General features: G+C 30.6%; 2 protein-coding genes across 6 annotated transcripts; both read left to right on the top strand.

Moving 5' to 3' along the window:
* The first annotated feature begins 13,623 nt into the window (after positions 1-13,623).
* Positions 13,624-17,190, top strand: LOC129302876 (mannose-1-phosphate guanylyltransferase 1). 5 transcript variants are annotated; one of them, XM_054941760.1, is made up of 6 exons: positions 13,630-13,783; positions 14,902-14,992; positions 15,126-15,253; positions 15,794-15,856; positions 15,938-16,177; positions 16,265-17,190. In XM_054941760.1, the coding sequence occupies exons 3-6, from the start codon at positions 15,143-15,145 to the stop codon at positions 16,934-16,936; spliced, it is 1,086 nt and encodes a 361-aa protein (XP_054797735.1). In that variant the 5' UTR covers positions 13,630-13,783; positions 14,902-14,992; positions 15,126-15,142; the 3' UTR covers positions 16,937-17,190. The 5 variants fall into 5 exon arrangements, with proteins under 5 accessions (XP_054797734.1, XP_054797735.1, XP_054797736.1 ...); XM_054941761.1 differs by having other exon boundaries at positions 13,638-13,783; positions 14,915-14,992; XM_054941762.1 differs by having other exon boundaries at positions 13,653-13,783; positions 14,816-14,992.
* A 2,351-nt stretch (positions 17,191-19,541) lies between these two features.
* Positions 19,542-21,296, top strand: LOC129302878 (uncharacterized protein At2g39795, mitochondrial-like). Its single transcript, XM_054941764.1, has 3 exons — positions 19,542-19,864; positions 20,516-20,859; positions 21,011-21,296. The coding sequence occupies exons 1-3, from the start codon at positions 19,598-19,600 to the stop codon at positions 21,168-21,170; spliced, it is 771 nt and encodes a 256-aa protein (XP_054797739.1). The 5' UTR covers positions 19,542-19,597; the 3' UTR covers positions 21,171-21,296.
* Positions 21,297-23,964: the final 2,668 nt, after the last annotated feature.

Below are 23,964 nucleotides of genomic sequence, written 5' to 3'. Positions count from 1 at the left end.
TCTTGGTTAATGGTTGGTGGCTTTCCAGAGGATTAGCTGCCCTGCATCTATTCAAAAGCACATTATTTTCAGTTGCATGCTTTAAGACTCGTTTCATTCTTGTCCTTTCCATTTGTTGGATGTCTCATACACTCTCTCGTGTTCATACTTGATTTGACTGCTATACTAAAGAAGTACTTTGACTTGCAAGCATACTGAGGTGAGTTGGAGTTATTCCTGGCAATTGGAGTTTTATGTTGTAGATATCTGTCTTGTGTTTATGCCTTTATGGTTTGAGTCTTGGTTTGAAGAGTTGAGGTCCTTTTTTTTCAATAAAGAGATCCTCAATTTTCTATCAGGAAGCGACGATGTTATTGTCATTTGTGAATAACGATCTAATTGGGCCATGGTGTTTGTGTCCACAAGGCCAGCCCAATAGGCCCACTATTTTGTGCCGAGAAAAAACGAGATTATATATCTGATTAAGCTTTATTTCCCCACTATAAGGTTTTTTTTTTTTTTTTTTGGGGGGGCGGGGTCAACACTTAGTGGTGATTTAAGATTGGATCTCTTAATTAGACACGTTTAACATCCCTATGAGGTATTAGTAGCTCTTGCATTTCTAACCGATGCACCGATCATTGAGGTTTATATGGATTTTAGTTATGGTAGTTTTAGTCATGTTCAACGTCCTCCTTACTACTGGGTTTAGCATAAACTATTGGCTGGTCATCAGGAATTGTGCTGATTGCCACGCTTGCCGATTCCAACATAGTATAAAATATGATTTTAAAAAAATCATGCTTACAAATAAAACAAACAACTACAGTTAGATAATAATAACTAAAATATAATAAATGTTATATATCTCGTTTTTGTTGATAAGGAAATATTCCTTTAGTGCATTGCACCAACGCTCTTTTATGTCGTCAGATATTGTGGGCAAACAAGGGGATTTCAATTTCTGAGTAGTCGGTGCTAATGATGTTGCCTTGTAATCTCACAAATCTGACTAACTACGAAGCTTTTGATTGATTTTGATACTAAATACTTTTTTTTCTTTTGAAGTATTTTTCACGTTTAGGGTACAAATTAGTAACTACTTTCTCTGACTTTTTTTTCATGTCATTTTCTCTCGTAATTTGAAGATATGTTTTTTACTTTCGAACGCCAGATTATTTAAATTCAATTTTTTTTTTTTGGGATATCTCTGATGCATGCACCGCAATGAGGGATGAATCCATAAAAACGACGTGGAGCCTAACTATCAATTCAATTCTCACTAGAAATGTAAATGAGCTTTTTTCTGGGTGGGAATGGGATTTCTGGTAATTTTCCAATTCCTCAGTCAACTGCTTCCATGAGACTGTCTTGGACCATTCATGCACTTCCACTTCCACTTCCACATGCTCAATTCTGATGTAATGTATCTTCAACAACAAATAGCTTTGTCACTCTGCTTCTCATAACCCACAATAATTGTGTAATGTTATTGTACTATATTAATGATCAAGCTTATATATATATATATATATATTAAAGTATCATTCAATTATTTCATTAGATTGTTATCAGTGCCTTTTCTCTATCCTTTTTCATATATTTTAAATTATTTATTTCACTCTCTTCCACAGCATCTTTTTAAAGAAATTCTTTATATATGTCAAAATTATTTTAAACAATTTTTTATCACATTTTTTTCAATAAATGTTACACAAACTCTCCTCCGCATATGATCATTATGAATTTTATTTTATTTGTATTTCTACACATCCATCATAATATCCTCACATAAAATTATGTAAAATATCAAATGGAGAGCCCACTGTAAACAACTCCATGAAAAATTGTTCCCACTGTTTGTCTGTTTTTGGAGATCCACCAGGAATATTGGCAATAGGCTGAAGATGAAGGGTTGATGATATAAAATTGGACTTTTAGTTAATTTTTTTTTTTTGGCCAAGCAAATTTGACTAAAGTTTGAAAACTAATTCTCTTGACATATTGGGGCCGAATTATTTTCTTAAACCTCTTGTTACTATAGCTTTTTTTTTTTTTTTTCGAATAAGAAGAGTCTAGTTGACTAGAATGTACTTATGTACACTTGTTGCTTTGAAAGCACTTTTTTTTACAAATTATTTTGTTATTATACATAGGTATCCTCCTATTAAAAATACTTTTATTCAAAATATTATCAAATATTAAATACAGGCATATCTGTTAATAGAAATTTAAATATGAGTTTATTATGTTATGAGAGATTAACTCTTTTCATTAATCTCAATTTCTGATCTTTTTTTTTTTTTTGGGATAAATTTGTTGGAAGGGAAGGCACGCCCTCAATGTCACTAGACAAAGAACTGTTTTTTTTTTTTTTTTTTGTTTTGGGGGCCTGAACCTTGACAATCACTACTGGCATGGTGAGGATATTATAAAAGCTTGATCCATATTGAAGATTATTGATGCACGCTCATATGTGTTGATAAAAGCCACTTTCATATTAAATTCGCGAATTAAATTAGGTCATTTTCCATTATTAATTCTCACTGTTTTTTTATGAACTAATTCTCACCACTAATAGTCCTTTGAGTTTACTTTTTGACCATCAAACTTAGAAATACATATAAATTGAAAACCAAATACAATTATTTACATATGAAGAAAAAAAAGCTTACCGTTTTTAAATTATACAGAATTTTAAAAGTAAACTATATTATTGATGAGGTGTGAATATAATATTACTTACTATAAATTTTGTTGTATATTGATGATTTAAGGAATGAAACTTAAATAAACATTCCTATTAGAAATCGAAAATACCAATTTAACAACGTGCTTGTTTGGAATTTCATTTTGTTGGCCTAAACTATAGTTTATAAACTTAAAAGCTAGTTTTCAGCAAAAAAATATATTTTGGTTAGAGTAGTTGGTAAATGAGCTTTTCTTTCCCAACCATATTTTGGCCAAAAGCTAGATTTTAAAAATTTTATATTAATTACGTTGAAATCTAACCATTAGCAATATCTAATGCATTTTAAATTTATTAAATAACCTATTTATCCTTTCATATTTTCTTTTGAAATTTGATATTTTTGTTATTTATAAATTTAACATTTTTATTATTTGTAATATATATTTATTCTTTAAATGGATATAATTAAGTTTTTTATTATTTAAAAATATTTTCTACATTAATACATTAACTCTTTTATTTTTGTAATTGTAATTATAATTTTAATATTTTGTTAAATTTATCAAATTGCATACTTATGTGAGATGTATGTATGTATGTATGTATGTATGTATGTATGTATGTATGTATGTATGTATACAACTCATGTCCTTTTTAGGTTTTTTTTACCAACTCATGTATTTTTTAATTATTATATATATTTAAATCTGCTTTTAAATTATATCATTTAAATAAATTTTAATTTATCAAATTTACTTTTTATGAAAGAGTATTCAAGCATAAATTATATTATAATAATTGACTTTTATTCAAACTTTAGTTTGCAAACTATTCTGGTTAATCTAAACAAGCCAAGTGTCTCTTCCCCCAAAATAAATTAAACTTCATTTGTATTATATGGAAAGATTGGGAGACGGCTTGCTAATAAACATGATTTTAAATTCCAAAGCAGTTGCCCCCTTACATCAAGCAATTAGAGTGTCCTTTTTTGCCAATAACATTTTTCATTAACGGCCCTTCGTCCAAAATCACTCTATTCATTCATAAAGGCATTATTAGCTCTTGAAATATTTTTTTTTTCAATCCAAAGCTCGTGAAATAATTTAAATTATAGTAATAATGTTTTTATTGCATAGATTTGTATATTCTCTTATTAAAAATAATCCTGTTTAAAATACAGTTAGACATTAAATATGAACATATCTCTTAACAAAAAATTATAGGAACAATTCTTTTTTTCAGTTTTTCCTTTAGCTTCAATTAAGAAGTGAAAAGTCTTAAAGTGAAATTTAGTGTAACAATGATAGAAAACTAGATAGGAATGTGTTTATATGATTGAATGGGTTCTTCAATTTTTAATTATTTACTTGGTGCATGTGAAGCTTTTTTAAAAACGTGACTTATATTTTGAATGGAGGAAAGTATGTATTATATGATTTTAGTTTTTTAATTAATAAAAAATAAAGAATATCTTGATTTAGAAGAGAGTGCACTGTGTGATTTATAACCAATCATTTTGACATAACTTGATAGCTTGGTACTGGTCATTATGGAAAAGAATTTCACACCTATACCTCATATGAAGGGCAAGGATTGATAATGAAGAATAGAATCAACTTTTTTTTTTTGATTTAAAATGGGGCATCCAACCTATAAAATTACACAAAAATCATTCATGGGTATGCAATACCCATAATATCTTTATATAGAAACTCTATTAACCCTCTAAGACGACAACTAAGCAATTGTAAGTCAGTTTGCTAATTAGCCAGTACAAAAATTATCCTTTCTATAAGTATGTGAAAACTGTATACCCAACAATCATCTATAAGTCTTTATACAACTCAGATAAATCTGTCATTTATATAAAAATCAATCATCATATTATACATTATAGTCATCACAGCAATATAATCAAACTCAACAATCACTTTCTTAAGACCCAATCATTCCACACAAACCCAAAATCATCTTTCACGCAAACAGCAAGATTACTATCAAACCATTCATCAAGACCAAGCGTAAAATTTTTTTGCATACTCATACATGTCAGCAGCTGCTTCCATATTTTCTTACTACACGGACAATCTCTTGAGGCATGTAAAGTGTTCTCCTCCACCCTTCTACATCTGCAACAAACAGAAGAGCCTCCCAATATCCTGTTATGCTTAGCAGAAGTTAACAAACTATCAGAAACAATAAGCCATAAAAAAAAAAATTATTCTTCTCAGTCCTTTCCATTTCCATATCCTTTGCCATTTTCTCACTCCACTTAAATTGTTAAAACCACACAACGGATTGTACATATTAGCTACTTTAAAATTCTTCTTCCCTCTACATCCCCAAACCACTATATCTTCACCATCCTCCTCTGTAGGTGGTAATTGAGCCATTATTCTACACACAAACTCTTATGGCAATAGTCTCCTTAATTCCTCAATTTTCCACTTCCCATTACTATTGCCCTGCTTTGTCGCTGCATTCACCAAAATCCAGCTGAACATTGCAGAAATCTCGCAAACAGACATCTCCCAACCAATTATGTTTCCAAAAACTAAACATCTTCCCATTATTAACTTCCTATCCAATGTTCTGTAACAAATATGACCACAATTCCCCAAGCTTTTTCCAGAATAGAGTAAACTTTTGTTGAGAAAAAAGTATGATTATCTATGTTTATGAATTTTTTTTTATGACAAATAGGTGTTCCTATTGGAGACAATCTCAATCTTACTCAAAACATGGCTATGCATTAAATATGTATATCTTTCTCAACCAGCTATCCTATTTATGAAATTCCTTTGACAATTCAACATTTGAATATGTGAATCAAACGATTTGGCTTTGAAAATATAAAATATTGATAGGAAATATTTGTTTTTGAAATCTACTAATATTTCTGTGTTTCTTTTCTTAATAACTTTGCATTATTTGATTTTTTTTTGGTTTTAAAATGATGTATATTATATATATATATATATATATATGTATGCATTTATGCATGTATCAATACTACAATTTACCATGTAATGTACTCGTAGTAAAGAATTCATATTTCTAAAATACCTAGCCTTTAAAATGGGGGGGGGGTAATTGACTTGGAGAAAGTGTGCGTAAAACTTTAATGAACTTTTTATTCTCTTTATATATATATAGCCATTTGATATATAATATTATTGGGTTAAATTTGAGTATTGTTAGATTTGAAATTTGATTGAGGATAATTTTTTAAAGAGTTTTTATATTTACAAAAACTTAAAGTTTAATATATGCATAAGTTATCATATATTTTTTTCACTAAGGCTATTAACTCTTTTCTATGATTCTAACTATTATTTTTTAAAAATATTTTACATGCTCTCCTCGTTAAAAAGAGAAAAGAGAAAAAAACTTAATTTAAAAATTTCTAATTTCTAGTAAAAGTTAGTGTTTGAATTAAGAGATGGTGAGGCTCTTCATGTAACACCCTAAAATTTACAAACTAATTTTTTACAAATTATTAATTCAATAAATTATTTTTTTTCATTGAACCCTTATCATGGTAGAAAAATTTCTACCATGATACATCCAAGATAATATATCACAGGTCTTAAAATATCTCAAAAAGCAATTAGAACTATGAGGGACAGACAGGATCCTCATGACATGATATTTAAATTAGGTCATGAATCAAGAGGGACAAACATAATCCTCTTAGTCATATAAATGCATTTAATAAAAAGGATTAGAGTTTACATGTTGTCAAAATAAGAAATGTCCTAGGTTGGCACAAGATACATTGCATAATACAAAATAAGAGGCAACGTAAAAGATGGTGTCTCATACACCAAAGTTACGCCTCTGGTGCTTTTTCGGCCAGACTCGCTCCTGTAAAAATGTTAACCACGGGGAATGAGACTTAAAAGTTCCAGTAACTAAAAATTAATATGTAATAATGCATGCAGATGTAACTAATCATGCGATTGCTAAGTGGGCACACAAAACATTTAACCGAACAATATTTTCAAACAAACCGAACAAGTATTTAATTGCATGACTGCACCTTATCTCCTCCTTTCACCATGCTCGGACGCCAAATCACCCGGCCAAAAGTGAGTTGGACACGCCACTCATTGGGTCCAATGAGAGCTTACCACGTGGTAATAATTAACCGAACAGAAATTCTCATTAACACCATATATTAAAATACCCTGACAAGTCATGCATCATTTAAATATCTAAACAGGAATATATCTGAACAATAATATCTCATCATGATGAACAAAAATAAATTTTTGACCCACTTGGCAATAATTTCAAACAAGTATATAACAGTATTTATTTTCAATAATTCATAATTTTTTCCAAACAACAAGACAACACATAGCCATTCACAAACACACTCATCACAACACATTAATAATGGTTACCTTGTGTCTTGAATAACAAGTTCCCCTTCACAACTCCTCTTTCACTACTATCTTTGTCAATACACTCTACATAATTATTTCATAATACTATATATCAATTTTACATTAAAATTAATAAATAACTCTAATTTAAGGAGTTAGAAAGTCTTAGACTTAAAATTTATATTAACACTAATTTAAGATTTATGCCTCATTTAACTTCCCAAATTCTTTTTCTAAAATTCTCATACCTTAATAAACTATATTTAAATCTCAAATCACTTTTAGTATCACAATTTCATCCATTTATATTCTAAAAATCCGTCCAAAAATAAATTAAAAATTTTAAAATTAATTTGAAGCCTCAAATCACCTTTTTATAGCCTCAAAAATACCTATTCATACTTAAATAAATATTTAATAATCAGATATTTATCCTTATATCTCAGATTCAACATAAATTCAACTATATAGATCTAGAGTTTAACTCAAAAATTCTTAAACATGAGTTTCAACCTCAAGAAAATATTCTATAATATTTATTATACCTCTAAGAACTTCAATCTATATTTTTAATCTATCATATCATCAGATTAACTATCCTATAGAAAAATCCTAATCAAAATATTTGCTCTATTCTACAAAATAATTATATCACTAGAAAGCTAATACTATTTAAAAAATAACTATAAAATTAATTTTATAATTAAATAATTTTTTAAATGCTAATCTAAATAGGAAAGTTGGAGCATACCTGAAGAAAAAGAAAATAATCCCCCTTGCAAGAAAACGCCGAGCAACGTGAGAGGAAGAGAGAAAAATAATATAAAAATGGGATTTTAGGTCCCACAATTATATTAAAAAAACTATAGGTTTGAATTTAATTATTTAAACTTTTGGGCCATTACTTACAATTTTTATAAATTGCATCTTGAGTCATTAGTTATAATTTTCACAAATTGTAAAAGTTTCTTTTTCTTTTGCTTCCTCCTGCGTCTCCTCACGCCTGTGCTTCCTCCTTTTATACGTGAGGAGGCGCCTCACCTTCCCACATCTAATCGATGTGGGACTAAACCACCTTCCTTTTTTTTTTTTACTTTCTTTTCTCTTTTTTTTAACTCACACACACACCAAATAAAAATTATTTATATATTTTAAATCTTAAAATTAACATTTCTTATGTAATTTTAAACTTAAGTTTTTAATTCATAATTAAATACCTAACCATAATATTATTTCTAAATAACCTCAAATAATATAAATTATTATTATTGTCATTTTTTTTATTTTCAAAACTTAAATTCTATAATTTTTTTATTATATAAAAATCAGGATATTACACTTCACCTACAACGAAGGAGCTTCCTAATTTTTGTGAGAATCTTCATCCCACAAGCTGAGCTGTAATAATTCACATAATGGTAACTTTCATGTTAAAACAAGGAGTTAATTAGTAACACGACTCTACAGTTAATGGCGTTAATCCAACTATCAATTATCACTTTTGTTCACTCAACCCACTTAGTCACGATCTCAAATATCATAACTCCATGGAAAAATGTGTATGTATATATATATATATATATATATATCTCGCGCGCTTCCTATACACATACTTCCTATAATTTTTAAGGGTTAATGAGCGCGCCGCCACTTCTTATAATTTTTAAGGGTTAAAGAGCATCTTAAACTCTAAATTATTAGATAACTAGTATCTTGAATCTTAAACTTTTAAAATGTGTAAAAATTTATCTCAATTTTTAAATTCTAAACACTTGAAATTCCACCATTAAATTGAAAAAAATAATTATTATTTTTAAGGGTTAAGATGAGTGTCACATCAATATATGATTGGGCCTTATAACTATAAAAGTAACAGCTATTTTTTCTAATTTAACGGTAAGATTTCAAGTGTTTAAAATTTAAAAGTTGGGGATAGTTTTTTTTTTTTGCATTTTAGGAGTTTAAAATTTAAAATTCCATTTATGCAATAATTTAGGATTTAGGATGTTTATTAACCTAATTTTTAATATAAAACATATTCAGGAATTTTTGTTGGATTCTTAATATAAGACACCTTATAAAACATGGTGAAGAATTGATGAGTTATTTCCAAAAATGCCTACATTATTTAATTGATTCTTTTAGGTGGCATATTTTATTTTCAAATTTAAAGTTAATAACTTTAATAAAGGTATTTCTAGATTCTTATGAAAAAATTAAAAATATTCTTAATTAATTCTAACCACATATGTTAATTCACATAATTTAATTAAAAATATTTTATAAATAAATTCTGAAAGTATATAATTACACATACAGCATTTTTATTAGAACTATTGTTCAAAAGCACCGGCATACTCTTTTTTTTCTTAAAAGTATTCTTTTATTAAAAGTAATTATGTCCTTAGACTTTTTTATCATTATAAATTATAATTTAATTATTAATGAATGAAAATATGAATAGCGTTATTCGCTCTAATTTGCCAAAATGTGCACATTTTCTATCAAGAAATAGGCCAGAAATTAATTAATAAGATTCTCATCCTAAAGATTAATTATCACTATCTGTTTAATCATCATTGTCATATATACAGTAAATAAGATACATTATATAATTGAGATCAAGATGACCAGATCTTTATGTGACTTGTTATTAGGTCAAAGGGGAAATCAAAATGTCAACGCCTACTGTTAGGCCATTCACAACATCGTGTTCCCATGGCGCATAAGCCTTTGACTGCAATTTAAAGAAAACAAGAAATAAATAAATAAATATTAACTTTTCTTTTTCTTTTTCTTTATTCTCACAAAAAGTCTTCATATTCTAATTAATCTCAACACGGATTCAATTTCTGTGGGTTAAACTTAAGCATTGAACGCAACCTTCTCTGCCTTTATGTGATTTCAAATCCTTCTTCCCTACTTCTAACTCAGATTTTAATCGACCAACTTATACAACATCATTATAAATGCTTAACCCATGATTACCTAGCCTTGGATAATCAACAACGACTATTATAACATCATTATTACGTATTATAAGATGTAACGTAGTAGTTAATACTGTAAAAGATTGAAATCATTTCAAGTCTCTTTTTATTATATTTTATCATATGTTTGAATAAATATATGGTGTCTTTGTGGACTTGAAGTCATGCATGAATTAATGATACTGCCCTTTGTGGATTTTGTATTGTCAAAGTAAAATGTGTGTCCGTATGATGTGCATCGTTGTGAATGAGTTCACACACAACTTTCACAATTCACTCACAATTATTTAATTACTTTATTAATTCCGAGATTTGATACCACATATATACAACTATGACATTAATAATATTTTGCGTACCACGCCATTCGTTGTCGTTCAATTATTAATTGTAGTTCCAATCTTTATAGTTTTATTCAATTTTAAATAAAGTTTCTATACTTTATTTTATTTTAATCAAATATTTTTATTTTGATTGATTAAATACGTTATCCTTAGAGATTAAAATCCCTGAATTTTTCATTTTTAAAAAATTAAATTAGGAACTTTTATATGTTTATTAAAAGATTATATAATTTTTATAACGCAAAATTTAAACAATCAGATTATGTTTTCAAAATAATTTTTATACATATAAATTTTTTATAAAAAAATGTAAACATTATATTAACTCAATTTTCTTCTTTTTCACCAAAAGTATTAAATCAATTTTTTTATAAATTTTAAAAGTATTTTTGTTTTGGGAAAGTTAATCATTCATTAATAATTTTAACTTTTAGGGATTAGCATTTTTAAATAATCAAACTATAAAGGCTTGATTAAAATAAAATAAATTATGAAGACCTAATTCAAAATTGAGAATGAATGAATATTAAACAGGAATAATATATTGAATAAAGAAATCAGGTCAGAGTTTTACCAGATCAAGACGTAGTAGAATTTACTCAACTATCTATATGGGTTTAGAGAACTAGAGTCTAAGTTAAAATACACAATAGATGCATTGAAGATAGAAAGAGAAAAAGAAAAAGAACAAGCATTGTGAAAGAAGTGTTGGCTCTAAGATGAATTTTTCTTTTAGCCATCCACGTCTATTTACAATGAGGGGAGACAACTGCATAAAAAGAAAATATAATCAGTATTAATCCATTTCATTATGAAAAAATAAACTGATTGGAATAATTATTATTGCAGAGGAATAGTTTTTATTTTAAAATTTAATCAAAATCTAATCTCGCATTAATTTTCAATTTTGATCAACTCATTGTTACTAGAATAATGTGAGATCTATTGATTGCTTCCACATAATAATTCGATTAAGGGTGGATTCATAATTCCAACAGAGAAAAATTACAAGCACCTATGGATTAATTTTTTCTTAATTATTTATGCAAAGACAAAGACATTCAACAAATATTCAATATTCAATACAGATTTTGCACTTCCTTTTAAAAAAAGTTGAGAAAGGGATAAAGAATCTACATGGAATATGCTACTCTGGGTCACAAACCACTATCCCACTATAATAATTAATTACTACGAAATAGTAACGTGTCTTGTGATTTTATTATAAATATTATATAATTATATGAGTGAATGCACCCATAACTCATAATGCTTACAATTCTTCATATTCCCTAAACTTTTAATGAATGACTTAGGAAAGGCTTTTCAATGTTAATGCCTTATAACCTCTAAAGATTGCATGCTATATTATGATATCTTTTTTTATTTATTTGCAACATTAAGGTTAGGCTTTAATGATTGAATATTTATAAATAGACACCATGTACAAAATATTAGGCATCTAAATAAATAAAATATACTTCTTTATTTCTTCTTTCAATTCTTCTCTTCTTACTCTCTTTCTTCTTATTTTCATAGCACATCTCATTTTTTTTTTCCCCTAACGCATTATTTCTGACCATGATAATCCACAATGCTTTAAAGGAATAATCGAAAAATTGTGTTTAATTTTGTTCTGTCAAAAAAATTCTTAATTTTGCCAAAATTATTTTTAGAAGAATTTGGCTGTAACTTCAGAAAGTATTATTTGGGAAGATTTACTTGTAATTAGCGCCTTTCTATATTTTGTCAAAAAAATTCATTAAAGAATTCACATGGTTACACTTCAAAATGATATGAAAATAAAATTAATAAAATTAGGTTTAACAAAATGGGTTAATCTTTTATAATGGGACAAACTAAGTTTTGAATATTCATAAAAAGAATTGTGCACATTTAGCACTCAATCGTACTCAAATAAAATTGAATTCAAAAGAAGGGGATATTATCATTTTGAAGAGGCTTTAAAAAATAACAATAAAAATCAATTTTTGTTCAATAAAAAAGTTCATGATCTAATAACTATTATCAATTATCATATGAAAATTATTATTTCAGTCATTTAAATAAATTTAACAATTCAACTTTCAAGTTTTGTAAAAATATTTTATGAATTTTGTGTTATTGGGTAGAGATGTCCCGTTTTGTCAAGTTAAGGTTGCTTGTTTCAGTTTTGCCAAGAAATTTCCACCAGTAGCAAAAGTACTCTGATAATTGACAAAGAAACTAATTAAATAAATACGCAAACAAAAATAGCGCAATCAATAATCACGTGTGCGTTGTTGCGTCCAAGGCACAATTCAGAAATCCGCCAAATTCAGAAACAACGCAGAACCCACACCGACACTCTCCTCCCAAACAACGCCTTACCCTTCCACATCACTTCACACCCAAACAAACTTTATCTATTATCCTTTTATTTTTATTTTTTTGGTAAAAACAAAACCATATATTTGCACTTGTCACAAATCACGTGGTACTGGATAATAATACTAATAATGCCAACTAATTCATGTATAAGCTAAATGGAATTGACCTTTTTTTTTAAAAAAATATGTTTTTCCTTATAAAGTTTGATCTCAATACCTTTGTTAAAGGGTATTGATTATTGAATTTCATAATACCCAGTCCAATCCTCTGAATAAAATCATAATTTATTGTCAAAAACATTTTTCTATTTAAAAACATTATTTCCGTCAATATCATAGACATGAAATAATTTTTTTTTTTGATAAAATGACTGTCTAATTTTGTTAGTAAAATCATTCAATTGAAAGAAAAAATGATTTATTTTCTGAATCACAAGTGGAAATCAGGTTGTAATTGTAATTTTTCTAATACAAAAGGTTTGCCTGTAGACTGGTAAAAGATTTAAAAAAAAAAAACGGCAATGTATACAGTACGGAAAGTCTCCTTTTCATTTTTTGACCTTTAAGGAAAGTCTCCTCACATCAATATCATCATTATCAATAATAAGAACAGATCTTAACATAATTCATCAGCGATGATTTAGTCAAATACTCGTATTTCAAGGGGATAAATATTATTTATTCTTATTTTTGACGCATATTATTTATTGTATTTTTTGCCTGAATATTGTTTATTGTTTTTCTACAAACCGAATATTGTTTATTGTTTTACTTATTATGAATTTTAAGGAGTAAAAAAGTCAGGTGCAAGTTACAGGCTTAGAGATTACAGATGATTGGCGCGTATATAAAAGGATGACACGAAATCTTTTGGTTCGACCAACGCCATTGTAACAGCTCAGACCCCTGACGACCATTCCGTTGGGGGTGCCAGATTTACATCGTCGTCTCCCTCAAGATTGAGGATTAACAGATACTCTCTGATCGGATTGAGCTTCGGCAAGGGATCTGATCAAAGGTAATCAGGATTTGCAATTTCTTGTCGGATTAAGGTGAATCTGACAATGCGCTTGCCGTTATTTTCATTTCATTTACGTTTCTCTAGCGTGTGTTGAATTCTTGGTTCCTGTTGTCCTGTTGTTTCTTTGATCTGATGATTTAACCACAATGCTGTCCTGCTTGGACTTTTCTTCCTTGGATGCTTGAATTACGGTGAATTAAGTTGGAGGGATCTGTGCTAATTAGTCAGATCTGTTGCTAGTGTATCTGTTTGCTTATTTCTCTCCATTTCTCTGCCTTTTTTCCCCTGTTTGTCGTTTTTGTGTTTGATTGGTTGTCCGTTGAGTAGTGTCACATTTTTCCTCCCTGGGTTTGGTGCCACTACTGCAAATTTTTGGGACAGCCTTCTTGTCAGGTGAAAAATGTTATTAAATTCTGTAAGATAAAGTTTTGCAGGGTTTTTCATGTAGTAATGAGGAGAACAGAGAACCTTTTAACCCAGTTGCTATGAGGATTTTTCAACAGTCATTCTCCCTTCTGTATCCGGTCTTTAGAAATTTCTCCAGAGAGCAATATCAATGAAGAAGCAGTCTTTTGTCTACATTAATACAGTTTTCTTTGGTCAGGGAGGAAAAAAGAGGCAACTTCATGCGATTGTAATGTCATCATTGTCTGTTCTTATGAATTCATCTCACCTGCTTTCTTTTGTTTTGTTTATATTTTTCAACAATTCCATGAATTTAGAGTGATTGTATTGTCCTTTTCCAGCTTTCTTGTGGTGCTACGCATCTCATATGCTTAGGGTGATTGAATTCTTATGCCCTTAATTAATGAGCAGTACACTCTAATCTGAGAGAATCATCATATCTGGAACCCTTTTACATTGATTCCAGTTTAGATATAATGTCATTTATAGGGTAATTTGCCCCAGAATCAAACCATTTTTGTCATTCTCATCAAAAACTTAGCTGGCTTGTCGGTGGATCTTGTCTTCATTTACTTATCCAGCTAGCTTTTGCATGATCTTTTTTTTTTTCACTTTCCTTTGCAGCTTTATAGTTTTTTGATGACACAAAGCCGGCTATTTTGGTTGCTTAGCTGAAGTTGAGCATTAATTTGTGGGTGCTTACGTTTCAGACTGTTTTGGCAGATTGATTTTTCTTCCAGCTTTAGGTTTCCAGCTTTAGCTGCGTCTGTGTCATAGTCATCATAACACCTGTCAGCTCAGGTTTAACTTCCGTAGCAATGCTTCTTTCCTTTCCAGCCACTATTTAGAGGACACAGTGGAATCAATCTGCTATGTATTGAAATTGGTTCTCTGTTAGCGTTTATTGATCTGCTATTAATTTTATAATTTACAGACAAGAGGAATATCACAATGAAGGCACTGATTCTTGTTGGAGGCTTTGGCACAAGACTGAGGCCATTGACACTCAGTGTCCCCAAGCCTCTTGTTGATTTTGCCAACAAACCCATGATCCTGCACCAGGTTGGTTTTCTGAAGCCTCTTTCCTAGAAGTCCTATTTCTCTTGTGCTAAACTAGCAAAGTTGATATGTGCTTTGTTGATGACATTTTAATGCAACATCTGATATATTTATCTTCTGTATATTATGGATCTGTTACATTTTTGAAAATGGATCTGTCTGGTTCAAAAATTGACCAAATATGATGGGTTGAATTAGTTACGACATTCTAATATGCCAAACTATTGAATCTCTAAATTCAATTTGATCAACTTTTTTTTTGATACCTGTCTTCTTCCGGCGTTAATCTAATTTTGGTGGATAGAGCCTCCCTTTTCCTTGTTCCCCCTTAAAGAGTAAGGAATGTGCTTATTTGCTTGAGCTTTGTGGAGAAGGTATTCAAATCTCACTAGATGCAGTAATGACAGCCTCTTCTGTGAATTTTGTTCACCCTCACCCCTTTAGAGTCCTGTTTGTCTATATTTTGGAAACTTTTATGTCTATCTGTAAGTGGAAAAAAGAAGTTCCTACTAATTCTCATTTTTTATTTTACTTATTTTTCAGATAGAGGCTCTTAAATCTATTGGAGTTACTGAAGTGGTATTAGCCATCAATTACCAACCAGAGGTAAAGATCAAAATATCCTTGCTACATTATTTAGTCAATAATTAAAGAGAATTACGTGGCTGAAGTTACTCCCTATGGCAGGTTATGTTGAACTTCTTGAAGGAATTTGAGGCAAAGCTAGGCATCAAGATCACATGTTCGCAAGAAACTGAACCACTTGGTACAGCAGGACCTCTGGCGCTTGCTAGGGACAAGCTGATAGATGGCTCTGGAGAGCCATTTTTTGTTCTCAATAGTGATGTTATTAGTGAGTACCCACTTAAGGAGATGGTTGAATTCCATAAATCCCATGGAGGGGAGGCATCCATAATGGTGACAAAGGTGACAATACTGAATTGACTGCAAACTATGTAAGACTTTAATAGCTGTTTAGAGCATTCAATATCATTTTTCCATCTACTTGTGCAGGTTGATGAGCCATCGAAGTATGGTGTTGTTGTCATGGAGGAGACCACAGGGAAGGTTGAGAAATTTGTGGAAAAGCCCAAGTTATTTGTTGGTAACAAAATCAATGCTGGAATTTACCTACTGAACCCCTCAGTTCTGGATCGCATTGAGCTAAGGCCCACATCTATTGAGAAGGAGGTGTTTCCAAAGATTGCAGCAGAGCAGAAGTTATTTGCTATGGTCCTTCCTGGGTTTTGGATGGACATCGGACAGCCAAGGGACTATATTACTGGTCTGAGACTCTACCTAGACTCATTGAAGAAAAAATCATCTTCCAAGTTAGCCACTGGCCATCACATTGTCGGGAATGTCATAGTTGATGAGACTGCCAAAATTGGTGAAGGATGTCTTATTGGACCTGACGTTGCTATTGGTCCTGGCTGCATAGTTGAGTCTGGTGTTCGTCTCTCCCGCTGCACTGTGATGCGAGGCGTCCGGATTAAGAAACATGCTTGCATATCCAGCAGTATCATTGGGTGGCATTCCACTGTAGGGCAATGGGCTCGCGTGGAGAACATGACTATTCTCGGAGAAGATGTCCATGTGTGTGATGAAATATACAGCAACGGTGGTGTGGTTCTGCCCCACAAGGAGATCAAGTCGAGCATTTTGAAGCCAGAGATAGTCATGTGAAACCATGTTCAAATAAGTAGCATGTGGTTAGGAGGTAGTCTGAATTGTGTTGGTTGGTATATGTCGTTTTTCTTTCTCTTTAATTCCATTTCCTTTCTCTTTCCCTACAGTGTACAAGTCAGTTTCGTCTAGAAAGAGCGGTGCCATTACAATGTTGAAAGGTGTCTTTGTAAAGGTCCAAAATTTGCTCATCTGTCCAAAATTTGTGTAATCTTTAATAAGTTCCTTTATAATTATGTCCCTTGAGCAGTCAATTTTACTTCCTCTATATTTATAGTGGTTTTAATTCATTTATTCTTTAATCACGGTTTTGGTGGGTTCAGATTCTTCTGGAAACAGTTCAAGATGGAAGTGCTATGTCATCGTATAGACTTTATAGCAGTACTATTACTGACGACGATACGTGATCAAGAAAGAAATTGTTCGCACATAAAGCCCTTTTAGAAACTCAGCATATCGAGTGCTCATGGCGGGTTCATTTGCTTATTTAATTCTCTTTTTCAATGCAGAGACATGTATTATATGTATCATTGCAAATAAAAATAATTTCTGAATGCTGTGAATTTTCTTTCCTCTCTTTTTGCTTGGCAAGATGATTGACGAGGCATGGCTATGAAACTTAGGAGGAAATCTTGCATATGTTGGGGCCGAGTAGGCCTCTCGTGTCATGTTCATCACATTATGCTGGTCCAAAATTTGGTTGTAACTTGTAAGATTGGTCATTGTCTCTATTATTTCCAACGTCACATTCTTAGATTAGCATGAGCCTTGTACAATATTTTAAAGCAAGATTCTTCCGGTGACATTAAATTAGTGAGATCGTTTGAAGATGTTAGGTGTAATGAGAATCATTTGATAGTACATACATAGCTAATTTGATAATACAAATGACACAGTTGAATCCATTTTCTCTGGAATCTTGATACATTTTCTCTGTGTGACTCTTACGAAAGGGAAAGCTAGGTAGGAATGTGGTGGAAAGCCCATTAATTTAAACCTGAAGACAAGGTGGACGTTTAGGAAGCTGGCCGATAAATTAATGCATTCTCTATGTGAACTTTGGCAACAAAACAACAGCATACGAAACAGAGGTCTCAGTTTTTTGTGTAAGAAGGATGTTTTGGATGCATCTTGGTGCTTTCTGGGTACATTTCCTTTCACTGTCTTTTTCTTAACTCTTATCCGTCTCTGCATCTAACATGAGCTAGTTCTGAGTTCTGGCGCAATCTGTCTTCCACAACACAGCTAGGGATATTATTATCTTGGCGATTGGAAAACCAACAATCATAAAAAAAAATATAACCATTTAGACGTTTGATTAGTCTGAAAAATGTATTATGGGATATTATTTGCAGTGGTTTCCAAGTTACTATAGGCAAGGAAAACAGAGCTTTGATGCCGCAGATTCCTTTGAAAGGGTGAAAACTTGTTTTAGATGGTCCTCTGCAAATCTTCTTTCTCCTTTTCTTCTCATCTCATCTCCACTCTTAAATACTAAAATAAAGTTTTCAGATTTAAAATGAATAAATAATAGTTGAATAAAATAAACCTGTTTGATCATCATCCATGTCCGAATTTTGGAATGGAAGATGATGAAAGAGATTAGGCTGCTCTGTTTTTTCCTTTTTTTTTTTTTATGTACTTTGTTTAGCAATGTTCTCATTCCATTAAATTTTTTTATTTATTTGTTTTATTACAGGTATAAATTGTGCAAATTAAATTTTACCAGCTTAAAATTATTTGTTTATTTTTATTGAAGGGCACTTAATTCAATTAATTGAATGAGTTAAATTAACTTATCTTATAATTTCAAGTTTAAATCTTAAGATATGAAATTACGTTAAATAAATATGATAAACATATCCCAAAAAACATATGAAACCACTATTGATAATAACAATGTCACACAGTAAAAATTTAAATTAGCTTGAGATTCTGAGTATTCCTTATCTAATCTAAAGATGGAAGTGGGATGACGAAAAAGGAGGGAGGGGTTTAAAAGGAGCACCTTGCAGGGATGAGATTTAGAGAGGATCTGCTTCAGAGTGGACGGAGGAGGATACTTTCACTGGTTTTGGTTTATATTACTTAGCACTTACGATATATCAAAACTGTAGCTTTTGGTGGTTTTTCTTTCAGAAAAAAATAGGCACATGGATTGCAAGTGAATCTGTTTCCCAACCTAATGAAATTGATCTACAATTACATTCACTTTCATTATAATCATTCTTATATTTTTATTTTAAAGCTACATTTTTTTCCTCAAATAGATAATTAGTTTTTGAAAAGTTTTTCTTCATTTAAACCCTACTGAAATATGTTTAATAAAACATTGAATGAATAAATAATAGTTGCATCCAGCCTGACAAGTCTGTGAAGAAAGAAAAAAATTGTAATTGTAATTAATAATAAGTGATGATTATTGGAGTATATTATAATTTATAGCTTTCCTACAACTCTTATCCTTGAACTTGTTAAACAAACTTTTATAAACTTCATTTTTATAAATAAATATATAATTAACTCTCAGGGGATAGTTTAAAAAAAAAAAACAAAATCAAAAGAATTGTTGAAATTGTATTTTACCCCCATGTGATGTAATTCTAAACCCTAGTAAAACCCTTGGGGCGTCTCTCAGGTGCAGAGGGCTAGAAGCTGGAAATGGCGTTCTTCTCTGTGCTTCGCAAGTCAGCCTCTTCGCTTAGGCCTCTCGCAGTTGCGGCTCATCTGCTTAAGCCCCACCGTAGTTACCGTGCTCTGCTCTCCCCGCCCATCACCAATCACCTCCCTTCCTCTCGCAATCCCTTGTTCCTCCCTTGTTCTCAGTTCTCTTCTGCGCCATTGAAGAAGTTTCCTTCTGATGAGACCTTGCTTCGTGCCATCGAATCTGAAATCCGTTGCGCCGAGGATACTGACGACCACGACAGGGTATGTGTGTTCTTTTTTTTTTTTGGTCTTAGCATTGTCTTGCTGATTGGCTCATTGTCAACTGGTAAGATAATCGAGGAATGAAGGGATTTTAATACCCAACACGAATAGAATGATATGTTTGCAAATGAGCTGCTCAGACAAACAAAATTCACTCGAGGATTTCATTCTTATTAACAACGATTTATTTGTTTTTTCTCCTCTAGGCGGGTGAGTGATTGAATAAGGCTTTAGTAAAGTTGGGCTTCTTCAGGCCTTTTCTTAGTGCTCCCTAGATGTGATGCAGAATCAAACTTTAGTGATACAATCGGTGAAAGTCGGCTGCATTAGCCTATATGTTCAAGGATTGATGTGGGTTCTATTTTATGTTCCCTTCGCAAGCAATCAGATCGATCATTTTCCTTTGTTTTCTTCGGCCAAAAAGGGTTGTTGGCTTCTCTATAACTTGTTTCCCCTTTTAGTTCATAGAGTATTCGTCTAATATGCTTTTATTCATTCCAGTTCAATGGGCATTAATTTCTGTCCTTGTGGAAGTGCCTGTGATATACTTTGATATAATTTATTGAGAATCAATATTTATCCGCTGTGCAATATTGCGTTTTAAATGGATTGCTCGGTTACAACCCTCATTAATTTCCCCTTGTGAGACAGGTTGAAGACGCGCCAAGTGATTTTCCCTTTGAAATTATTGATAATCCTGGACAGCAGATTATAACACTCAAAAGAACATACCAAGGTGAAGATATAAAAGTTGAAGTTCACATGCCTGATCTAGTTACTGGGGAAAACGAGGATGGTCGTGATGATGATGATAATGAAAGTGAAAGGGCCAATCAATCTAGTGTTCCTCTCGTGGTCAGTGTCTCTAAGAAGGATGGACCCGTTCTAGAGTTCGCTTGTTTTGCTTACCCTGATGAGATCACGATTGACAGCTTGACAGTGAAGAATCCAGAAAACGCTGAGGATCAAATTCCTTACGAGGGTCCAGATTTCCAGTAAGGCCTTGTTCCTTCATCTCTCAGCTTAGACCTTTAATTTTCCAATTCAATGTTGTGTTCTTTTCATTCTTCTTCTTCTTCTTTTTTCGATAAATGTGTTCTTTTCATTCTAATTCGTACAAACATCTTTCACTTATTTATTTCCCAGAGATTTGGATGAGAACCTGCAAAAGGCCTTCCATAAGTATTTAGAAATAAGAGGAATCAAACCTAGAACAACTCAGTTCCTGCACGAGTACATGATCAACAAGGATAGCAGAGAATACTTGGTGTGGATGAAAAAGCTCAAGAAGTTTATTGAAGCTTAAACTAGAGTCGTTATTTGATGGAAGTGTGAGCTATACTGCTACATTTTTAATAAACAAGTTTGGAGGGGAAGATTTTAGATTTCCTATTATTACTTTTTATTCTAATAACATCATTTTTTTATAATATTTTTGTTCCATAGTTCTTGCTTCCCCAGAGGAGTGCTTTAGTAAAACCGTCCATTAAGCCATTGTACAAGCTGAGGGCATAAGGCCCGACTACTTGACCATGATTATTGTCCCCCTTAAAATTCTTTATATATAATATTTTTTGCGTTGGTAATATATATATATATATATATAAAATATTTTTTTGCGAATGAATTACTATTTTAATTTTCGACAGTTCTCAATCAGGTCTTTGAAGGAAAAAGATTGTTTTAACCCTGGTACCGTCGCATTGATGGGGGAAAAAAATTGCATTGATACCTAAAAGGAAAAATGATTGAAAAATTTATTTAAATTATATAAATGACATATTAGGCTCGTGAAATGGTATAATTTTTTTGGAGTTTCATGAAATGTTTCTGTCATTAAGGAATTAAAAGAAATGACACTTTTGCTCTTTATTTAAATTAAATAAATTTATAATTTTTCATTTATAATTTTTGTTCTTATATTAATAACTTTTATTTTTAAATTTGCAATAATTTAATAGTTATTCATAATTTTGTATATGCAAGTCAGGTGTTGAAAATTTATAACTTTTCATTCATAATTTTTGTTTTTGTATTAACAAATTTTGTTTTTAAATTCACAGCAATTCAATGATCATTTATAATTTTGTATATGCAGATTCTGATATACATCAGGTGTTGAAAATTCGTAACTTTTCGTTCACAATTTTTGTTCTTATATTAACAACTTTTATTTTTAAATTTGTAACAATTTAATAGTAATTCACAACTCTGCATACGCAGGTCTTGATATGCATTGAGTGTTAAAAATTCGTAACTTTTCATTCACAATTTTTATTTTTATAATAATAACTTTTGTTCTTATATTCATAATAATGTAATAAAGAATTATAATTTATCAACATCTTCTGTAAATTGATTAAATCAGCAAAAATAAATTATTACTCTAATCCAAAAAATAACAATTTTTATTAATTTAAATGACAAAAAAATTTTAAAAAGTAACAACTATCTAAGATTTTGTTGTTAGTTGTATGATCTATAATTTGCATCAAAATATTCTAAAATCCTTTTGACAAAAATATATGAAGGGTTTAATCTTCTAGTATTATATCTTCTCTTATCATTTTTATCCTCACACTCTCCCATCATATTGTATTTTACCTTCAATATTTTATACAAAATGTTCCCCTTTATGAAAATAATAAAATAGTTCTTTTTCAAAACTAGAAGCAAAAAAAGTCATTTCTTATACCAATTTGAAATAATAAAATAATCATTCATCAACATGTCTATTTCTCAAACATCATAATCACATATCTTTTATCCAAAAACAATTATTTTTTAATATTCATAACTTTGTATTAGTCATTTACAACTTTGGTTCATACATTTACAACATAATTAAAAATGATATATTATTTATTTATGAGTAAGCATTCATAACCACATACAGCAGAGAAAATGAAAATCTCAATCATGAAGAGAAAATAACAAAAATACAACAACAAAGGCTTTGCTTATCACTGTGTTGGGGAAAAACAATTTTAATACTGTATTAATTTTTTCGATTTCAAAAAGTCATTTTTTAGTCTCATTTTTAACAGCACAATGATAAATTAAAAAAGCAACAAAAACGATATGTTAACAGTAAGGTCGTCATAGTGTCAAAAAGAAAGAGAGAAAGGAATTGCGGCTAAAATCCTAATATTAACTATCAACCATACCAATTTCAAAAGATCAATTTAAACTTGAATAGATTGCCATGACTATAAGCACACAATCTAGTGATAGCCTAATAATGGAATTCCTAAACCATAGTACGAGAAAGCAGAGGAAGAAAAGGGAGGGAAGTAAGTGGATATGGATTTAACACCTGAAAGAAATTAAAGTGGAGGTGAAGGCAAATGAGAAGGAGAAGCAGATGGACTAGAAGAAGAGCATGAAGAAGAGGAGAACAAGAAACCAAAGCAAAGGCAAGAATGTGCAAGAATATCTCTACATTGAGGTTTGAAATTTTTGTTTTATTTAAGGATAATTTAATTATTTCTTTTAATTTCCTAATGACAGAAAAATTACATGAGACTTTAAAGAAATTATACCATTTTGTAAAATTAATCAATCATTTACATAATTTAAATAAATTTTTTTGTTAGTTTCCCTCCTTAAAACTCTACTTTCCTTCAATGTTCTCCAATAAATCATCTCTGTATGAACTTATTGCGAACAATTATCACAATGTGCTGCGCTCAGCCTTCAAATCAGCGTCCTCTTAACCTCTATGGCATCCTCTGCATGCTAAGATTGATGTCCTCCTCCGAGACAAGCTATGGATTTACGGTTTTTAGGGCATGAGTTGATGGTGCTTTAAGGCTGAATGTGTATTTGAACATTGGAGGAATGACAATTAAATTCTAAAAGATTAAATTAATGATAATTAGATCTCTAATATATTTTTTTAAAAAAAAAGTGCTGAAACTCTTGAATTTATAATCATCTAAATTGATCTTTTCATTCCATTGGATATTCAATTGATATCAAGCATATATTTAGGGCAGAAGCCACCAGGCACATCACAAATCTGAAACCATTGCTACCAATCAAGAAGCTGTAGTGAGGCTATTCTCTCCTTTTATGAACTAAAGATGATGCATGTACTA

This window comes from Prosopis cineraria, unplaced genomic scaffold (genome assembly GCF_029017545.1).
Source record: "Prosopis cineraria cultivar Desert tree isolate PC_DT_omini unplaced genomic scaffold, ASM2901754v1 PC2, whole genome shotgun sequence".
Taxonomy (NCBI): domain Eukaryota; kingdom Viridiplantae; phylum Streptophyta; class Magnoliopsida; order Fabales; family Fabaceae; genus Prosopis; species Prosopis cineraria.
This window is presented reverse-complemented; position numbering and strand designations above follow the sequence as displayed.

Excerpts from the sequence above, each read along its gene's own strand:
- LOC129302876 (XM_054941759.1), top strand. The coding sequence starts at position 15,143 with ATGAAGGCACTGATTCTTGTTGGAGGCTTTGGCACAAGACTGAGGCCA. Across the intron at positions 15,857-15,937 it reads CCATCAATTACCAACCAGAG|GTTATGTTGAACTTCTTGAA; the intron begins GTAAAGATCAAA and ends TCCCTATGGCAG. Across the intron at positions 16,178-16,264 it reads CATCCATAATGGTGACAAAG|GTTGATGAGCCATCGAAGTA; the intron begins GTGACAATACTG and ends CTACTTGTGCAG.
- LOC129302878 (XM_054941764.1), top strand. The coding sequence starts at position 19,598 with ATGGCGTTCTTCTCTGTGCTTCGCAAGTCAGCCTCTTCGCTTAGGCCT. Across the intron at positions 19,865-20,515 it reads ATACTGACGACCACGACAGG|GTTGAAGACGCGCCAAGTGA; the intron begins GTATGTGTGTTC and ends CTTGTGAGACAG. Across the intron at positions 20,860-21,010 it reads TACGAGGGTCCAGATTTCCA|AGATTTGGATGAGAACCTGC; the intron begins GTAAGGCCTTGT and ends TTTATTTCCCAG.